This window comes from Styela clava, chromosome 9, assembly GCF_964204865.1.
Source record: "Styela clava chromosome 9, kaStyClav1.hap1.2, whole genome shotgun sequence".
Lineage (NCBI taxonomy): Eukaryota > Metazoa > Chordata > Ascidiacea > Stolidobranchia > Styelidae > Styela > Styela clava.
In genome coordinates this window covers 3,165,746-3,173,842 of record NC_135258.1, presented here as the reverse complement: position 1 = coordinate 3,173,842, position 8,097 = coordinate 3,165,746, and the positions used below count along the sequence as shown (strand labels likewise).

The following is an 8,097-nucleotide window of genomic DNA, read 5'->3' as shown; positions in this document are numbered from 1 at the left end:
ATTGTAAATTCATGGCGTCAAATGCTGGGAATGTAATTCAATTAAATTTATTAAAAATGGCAGTTGTATATATGTATGTTTATTTGCCTCAAAAATTTAACTGTATCTGCATAAAAGGTAAACGGTATAAAAGAGACAGAATGCATGTGCAAGACCTTACTGGCCTAAGACACAGATGTGGACATGCACCCCAACAAGTATAACTGCAGTTTAGGACTGCTGCGTTATGGTAGGACAACAGACATGAAATATACAAATAAAACAAGTACAGTACAAGGGACAAAGAGGTACGGCACCACAATGATATGTACAATAGGCAGTTTATGGCACGTTCATGTCCCTGGTTCTGATGTGAAGGGATGGGAATAGAGTATAAATCACATTTTTGTGTTTTTTACAAAAAATTGTACGAAACAAGTAAAAATTTGTTCGAGACACGAACTTGCCAAAAACCTAGCACGAAAATTCGATTTGACGATTTCAAATTTTTCCATTTGATACGGCAACATGGTTCAAAACAGAAAATTGTGAGCAGTCGAGAAATATTGCGTAAATATAAAAATATTTAACCAGCGATAAATAACAACAATCATTGTTGCAAGTGAGTTCTGTTTCATGAATTTAACAAAAGTAATTTTAATAAAGCCAATTGCGGAATCTGTGTTTTGTCGTGATTCATGCACGACCAACATTTTAATAGGTCAATTTAATAAAGAAGCCGTGCATGCTCAATGATATATATTGTGCGACTATACATGGTGTGGAGTTTAAAAAACGCTATCAAAACATTATCGGCTATAACAAAATCGACTATGATTGGTGAATATTCGGATCTAAAGTTGCGATAAGAGAAAATAAAACGAGACATTTTAGTATAAAAACAACTTGAAAGTGCTGCACCGGAAATCCTACAATCGACATTATCATCGTCACTCGCGACGTGGATTGACCATCTGGCATTTACGCAACGACGTAAAGCGTGTTTTGTCTTCACGCAGGCACTTTTCGCTCTAATTGCGGTGCCGGTGACGCAGGGAGAGGATACACCCATCCGAAGTTAGATATTTATTTGCTTTGTTTACAGATCACAGAAAATGAAACAATTAAGACAGCAAAAATGATCCGATCGTCAAGAAAATTATATGCAGAGAATTACTATATTTCAAGTTTGACACGAATTGGACAACAAACGGCAGAGTTATTGATTAAAATATAGTGAAATCATCCGAAGTTAGCTGCTTTTACCGTGCAGGACGTTAGTAGCATGAAACGACAACAGTACTGGTATCCATGACACAATAATATATGCATTGCTCTTTAACGCGCATGGTGATTTTTTTCTTGCTATGTTCCACAAAGTTTCATGCAGGCGATTTATTAAAAAACAAATCACTTACCAGTTTTCATAGATTAGATATGCAAAAAAATATTAATAAGTTAGCCAGTATAATTATTGCTTGATCTGATTACCTGAAACGACATTTGTAAATTCATACTGGAGATTCTATGAAGTTACACATGAAGAGGTCCAATGTTGGCAAAAAGCCATATTTTTGTCAAACCTGTGGCGAGTCCTTTACAACATTTGCTGAGAAGAAAATGCACATACAAATTCATACTGGAAAAAAACCATATGCTTGTAAAATATGTGGAAAACAGTTTTCTCAAACTGGTGTCTTGAAACAACATTTGCAAATTCATACCGAAGATAAACCGTTTTCTTGTGAAATATGTGGAAAATGTTTTACTCAAAAAGGTAGTATAAAATTACATATAAAGCGATTCCATGTTGGTGAAAAGCCATATTTTTGTGGAACCTGTGGAAAGTCCTTTGTAACATTGGGTGAGAAGAAAATGCATATTCAAAGTCATACTGGAAAAAAATTATATGCTTGCAGGATATGCGAAAAACGTTTCGCTCGATCTTATACCTTGAAGCGGCATTTGCAAACCCATACTGGAGAAAAACCATATGGTTGCAAGATATGTGGGAAACACTTTTCTCGATCTAGTATCCTGAAACAACATTTGCAAAGGCACACTGGAGAAAAACCATATTCCTGTGAAACATGTGGAAAATATTTCAGCCAAAAAAGTAGTGTAAACTTACATATAAAGAGATCCCATGTTGGTGATAGGCCCTTTAAATGTGGAACATGTGGCAAGTCATTTACAACATCTGATGAAAAGAAAAGGCATATGCGAATCCATACTGGAGAAAAAACATATGCTTGCAAAATATGTGAGCGTTGCTTTGTTAATTCAAGTCACTTGCAACAACATATTCGAGTTCACACTGGAGAAAAGGCATATTCTTGTAAAACATGTGGAAAATGTTTCGTTCGAAAGAGTACTATGAACTTACATATAAAGAGATCCCATGTTGGCCATAAGCCCTTTAAATGTGGAACTTGTGGCAAGTCCTTTACAATATTAGGTGAAAAGAAAAAGCATATGCAAATCCATACTGGAGAAAAACCATATGCTTGCAAAATATGTGAGCGTTGCTTTGCTGATTCCAGTACCTTGCAAACACATTTTCGAATTCACACTGGAGAAAAACCATATCCTTGTGAAACCTGTGGAAAATGTTTCAGTAGAAAAAATATTATGAGCGCACACATGAAGAGATCCCACGTAGCAAGTTGCTGAGAAGATAATGCATATGCGAAGTCATATCAGAAAAAAAACGTTGCGTTGCTTTGCTGATTCCAGTAGCTTGCAAACACATTTTCGAATTTAAACTGGAGAAAAATCATATTCTTGTGAAACCTGTGGAAAATGTTTCAGTAGAAAAAATATTATGAGCGCACACATGAAGAGATCCCACGTAGCAAGTTGCTGAGAAGATAAATGCATATGCGAAGTCATATCAGAAAAAAACGTTTTTCTCAACATTTTAACATAAAACGACCTTTGCAAATTCATACTAAAGAAAAACCATATGAAGCAGTTTCATAATGATGAAAAAAACTAAATAGTCATTGGGACCTGTAGGACTAAGAGGTTGTTCATACCGTTGGGTGGGAAGAGAAGGCATATTGAAATGCATACTGGAGAGAAACCATATGCTTGCAAAAAAAGTGAAAAATGTTTCCCAATATTTATATTCAAGTGAAACATGTAGGAAATGTTTTATACATTAGGGCAGGGTGGTCCAGGCCCGCGGGCCACATGTGGCCCGCCGCTTTATTATCTGTGGCTCGCGTCACATTCGGAGAGTTATCAAAAAATCGCATTTCGTGTTGTTTCGTCATAAAATCAATCAGAAAAATCTTTTGACATATTGTCATCACTAATGTCAATGAATTGAATAGCGTTATGGCTAGCTGGGGAAACTAGCGAAGTTGAATGATGTGCTTGACAGTCTAAATTGTTATCTGGCTTTCTAACTCTTTGGTCAGGAATAAATGCTAACAATATAGGCATCATAGAAATCTAAAAATCAAACGCGGATTCTTTTAGCCTAGAATGGATATGCCTGATAACTATGTGTTTGCACAATAAAACTGTTTTTTTTTTGTTTTGCACTGTTTACCTATTCTTGGCACTATTGTGGCCTGCGGAGCCGACAACCTTGGAACACCCTGCATTAGGGAATACATAATCAATTAAATTATCTATGAAATGTCTAGTGTCAATTTATAACATATGAATCAGTCGTTTGAAACTTCATTCAGAATCAAGATGTTGTTACTTTTTTTGTCAAATTGATTATATTGGCACATTGTCTCTCTTGTACTTGAATTTTATCATTTTTATATAGATTAAAAATCGGTGTTAATGTTTGCAGTCTTAATAATAATCATTGTTCCTTGCTTGTATTCAAGCAATATTTAGCTTTTTTCTAATTTAGGATGATTGGGAAAGTAGATGAATATCATAATTGTATAACTGGTTATTATTGCTTTTTTTGCATACTTTCTTGCATACCGGTTTGGGACTTTAACTCTTGGATAAAACCGGTTGCATATGCAACATGGACTGGTAACAGTGTGAGATGCTTCTTATCGGCTTTCCTCTCCCTTTGGATAAATATGTAAACCATTATGATATAATATCATTTCGACTTGGGTTTCTACGAGAATATTTATTCAACTTTCTTCTATTCTTTTGTGCCGTAAATCCAATGCAAAGTAGAGGTAAGATCCGGCCCAAAAATTCCAGCCCGACCCGACGCGGGCCCGTGGGTATTGAACCCGGCCCGAGCCTGAAGCAAACCCAAAATTTCACATTTTATTCAGTTCTTTGAATTGTCAGTGCAAAAGTTGAGTAAACATTAACTCATTTTCGCACTGTGTTTCGAAAATTTAAATAGCACTTTGTCTTCCTGGGAGTTAGTAATAAAAATTAGTGTAGAAATGATGTGATAGACTAGGCTAAAATTCTTTACCGGTAATTAAAAAAAAAACAGATTGTTGTATGTGATGAATCGTAATGATGGTTTAAAACAAATTCAAAACGAAAATTTTGAAATTGTTTAAAGTATAATAAATAAGAATATTTTCGGGGGTCAAAGGTCTGGGAGAGGGCAATTACAGCAATGAGCATATATACAATGAGTGGAAACTTGCAAAGATTTGCTCATTGTGGCATAGTGCCCTGCATTTTTTACGTCGTCCAGCTAAATGGTTCGTTGCATATCGCTCGCTGCAAAATCCCTTGCTTCGGCCGCGCCGGTTGCGAAATTGGCCGTATTGAGGCTTTTAATTTTTCGATTCGTGTTTGGATTTCGAAGTATGGTACGTTGAAAGCATACTAACTATAAGCATATGCTTATTGGGAATGCATATCTATTAGCTATAGCACAGAATATGAAGTCAAGTACGGTTATTTCTGATTATAGCATGGGGTTTAGGTACATATTTATCCATGGGGAGGGAAAGGGATAAGAAGTCCTAAATATAGGGCGAAACACAGCTTCTCGCAATCATAGTTTATAAGGCGCTCCATACGAAGCCCCAGGGCTCTCCGATTTTAAATCACTCTGGCAGTCTGGGATATCTTGACAATAAAAACGAAGACAAAAATTAGAAGACTAGCAGTGAATCGGCTTTCCTCTCCACGTGAGTAAATATGTTAACCCCATCCTATATCAATGAATACGAAGCCCCACGTTCCCCTTTACATGGGTCGTAACGAGTGGTGGGATTCAAATTTGTTGTCAGCTGGTTCCATCACAAAAGTCATAGTTTTTGGCCGGTTCTGTTACATGTTTTTTTGGTAATGCTGACCGATTCGCTGATCTCATTAAATTTCGTGAGACGGTTCTATAGAACGGGCTAAATTCCACCACTGGTCGTAACTACCCCCTTTGGTTTGAGAAATAATTTTCATGCGAAACTCCATCCACAAAAAAAGCAGCACCGTCATTTTACGGTCGCGCATTGCGGTTTCGTCAAAACGATATTATTCTGCGTATTATCAGCGCAGTGCAATTAACACCGCCATACTTTTTTATCTTTACGATATTTTTTTTTTTGGCGCTGATAATGACAAATAAGAATGCGTGATTGTTGATTGTTATTCAGTAACGCGTATGTAACCACCGTTATGGCCGTTCGAAATGAAAGAAGGGTTATGAGCTAATTTCAGGACATTCTCTTCCCGATTTCTTTTATTTTAAAACAAAGCAGGGCGCATTGAAAAGCAATATAGAATTTATTAACATAAATTTACCTACGGCTATCGCCACCAGACAGAAACGATGAATGTGAGAATTTTTTATTTTGTGTCATTTTTGCGCCATCATATTTTTCAATTTCTAATTTTGCGTAAATCGCGTCAACATCGTTTTTGTAAATTTAGAAACGTTGAATCAGATAAGCAAGGCATGTGAATAATGTATTCTATGCAAATTTCCCGAGATATTGGGGAGAAATAATATTTTGACCACGTAGAAATGCCATTATTGCAGATTTATTCACGTGTTAAGTGTTTTAAACCAAAGCTGAGTTACGTGAATACTCAACACTGAGTATTCTAGAGATTACCAATTTGCGGAGTTTTTTAATTATTATTTAATATGAAAGTAACACGGAAACGATATAAAATTAAAACATAAAAATGTCAACTATCAGCTTCACAAATATCGCATCCCGGGGTCAGTGATGATAATATTGTTTGCTCAAAATTAGGACCGTAACTGTGATACCAATCCAACACAGAAGATAAAAATCAGAATAAAATTAATTTTTGTTGTGAATACATTCCTTAATAGTTGTCTTTAACATCTTTGCCGATGTTCGTTAAAATAATCGAATAATTTTATATAAAAAAATACACTTTGCCCACCACTAATCACGGCGCGTGTAAATAATCAATAAATGACAATAAAAAATCAACTTTGTTAGCATTAAATTCCAAGTAAAATTTCCACATTTCATGATTCGATCGGCCCTACACGCGAGCGTGTATTTGTATATATTCACCAAACACCGTCAAGAAAACAGAGGCGAGCTACACGTGACTGTGGAATTTCGCTGTGAAAGACGCATTGTTTTCAATTTATTACACGCCTCACGCCGTCGTGAATTGAACTTTTGGCGCACTGTTTTAATTTCACCGTATGCCCCCCCACCCCGTTGGAAAAATCCTGGTTGCGACCCTTGTTTAAATTCTATATCTCACTATTGATTACATAAGTATAACTATATGAAGGATCGTTAAAATTAAAAAATATACATGCAAAAATCATAATTGATAACAAAATGTACTCTAAATAATAAAATAAAAAACAAACTTTTTTGTGTAAATTCACAAGACATGAAAATGGCAAATTTTAAATTTCAATGGCAAGAGTAATTTATAGTTAAAACCGGTGCTCCAGAAGTATGCGAACCAAGATGGCGGACATCGGAACGTAACATGGGTAACAGGCAGAGGCGTAGCCAGCATATTTTGCGCCCGGGGCAAAATATAAAATTGGCGCCCCGACCCCCACGTTTGATCATGTTTTCTATTGCATTTAATTGTATATGTAAAAACAAATTATATATCGTCATGCTAATAACCGAATTGCGTAAGTTATTTTTAGCTGTTTTGAGAAACACGTAAAAAAAACTTCCTAATGATATTGCTATGCCATTGAGAGTCATTAATTTGCCATAGTTCAACTTTTTGATCGTAGCCAGATTTAAGGTAATTTATATGACGCAGTCATTTGACGTCATAATGGCGCACTGTGACTTAGGCAAAAATGTGTCTATGACTAGGGTACATACGCAATTTTGCAACTTGACTATATGTACCAGTCCTGAAAAACAAACAATCCAAAATCCCCAAAATAGCTAATCTGTTTCATTTACATTATTTTTTATGTTTAAAAATATATATTTCATCAATATAACAAGCTCTGCACATTACCGAAATAAGTCTAAAGTTAAATATAAAGAATAAAACAGAAATGTACCCTTATATAAAAGCCAATCAAGGTGAATTGGACTTAGACAGTGAATATCACAAGTGCACGCCTTCCTATACAGTAGTATAAATTGAAAATTATTAGCGCTAAGCTAGAATCTGAGATGCAAAAACTAGAAAATCCTTAGCCGAGGTTATTTTGCCTTTGTTACGTCACAATAGTCCTGCGTTAACAATGATAATTCATTATGACGAAACAATTGAACAAATTTGCATATCATACAAAATCTCTATTTTTATGGGTTTCGGAATTCTTAAAATAAAATCTGAGTTAACAGACAGGTGCGCAGCATTACATAAATACCTATTTTATGAAAAACTCAAAACCGCCAAAAATGACCTGCGCAATTCGGGTATTAGCGTGACGATAAGTGAATTCAAATTTATATGTATTTATATATTTTATTATTTATTCAAAAATATATGTATATGTAAATTTTAATGGAACATTTTATTTAAAGAAGAAGCAACTATACAAAATAGAGCACATGTCCCACTCAGTTACTGTCGAAGATGATTTACATAGTCTACAATAAATTCATTTTTTCAATTTCACTGTCGTAAACTGGTTAACACGTCATCAAAATCTGTTTTTTTTTCCCAATGTTTCTCTTTCAACACTTAGAAGTGCAAGATCACTGAGACGATCCTGTCCCGTTGATGCACGCGAATACG

General features: G+C 35.3%; 1 protein-coding gene across 1 annotated transcript; it reads left to right on the top strand.

Annotated features, from left to right (window-relative positions):
- The first annotated feature begins 773 nt into the window (after positions 1-773).
- On the top strand, positions 774-4,292 carry LOC120339906 (uncharacterized). The gene has a single exon (XM_039408145.2). The coding sequence runs from the start codon at positions 1,507-1,509 to the stop codon at positions 2,650-2,652; it is 1,146 nt and encodes a 381-aa protein (XP_039264079.2). The 5' UTR covers positions 774-1,506; the 3' UTR covers positions 2,653-4,292.
- The last annotated feature ends 3,805 nt before the right edge of the window (positions 4,293-8,097 follow it).

Excerpts from the sequence above, each read along its gene's own strand:
- LOC120339906 (XM_039408145.2), top strand. The coding sequence starts at position 1,507 with ATGAAGTTACACATGAAGAGGTCCAATGTTGGCAAAAAGCCATATTTT.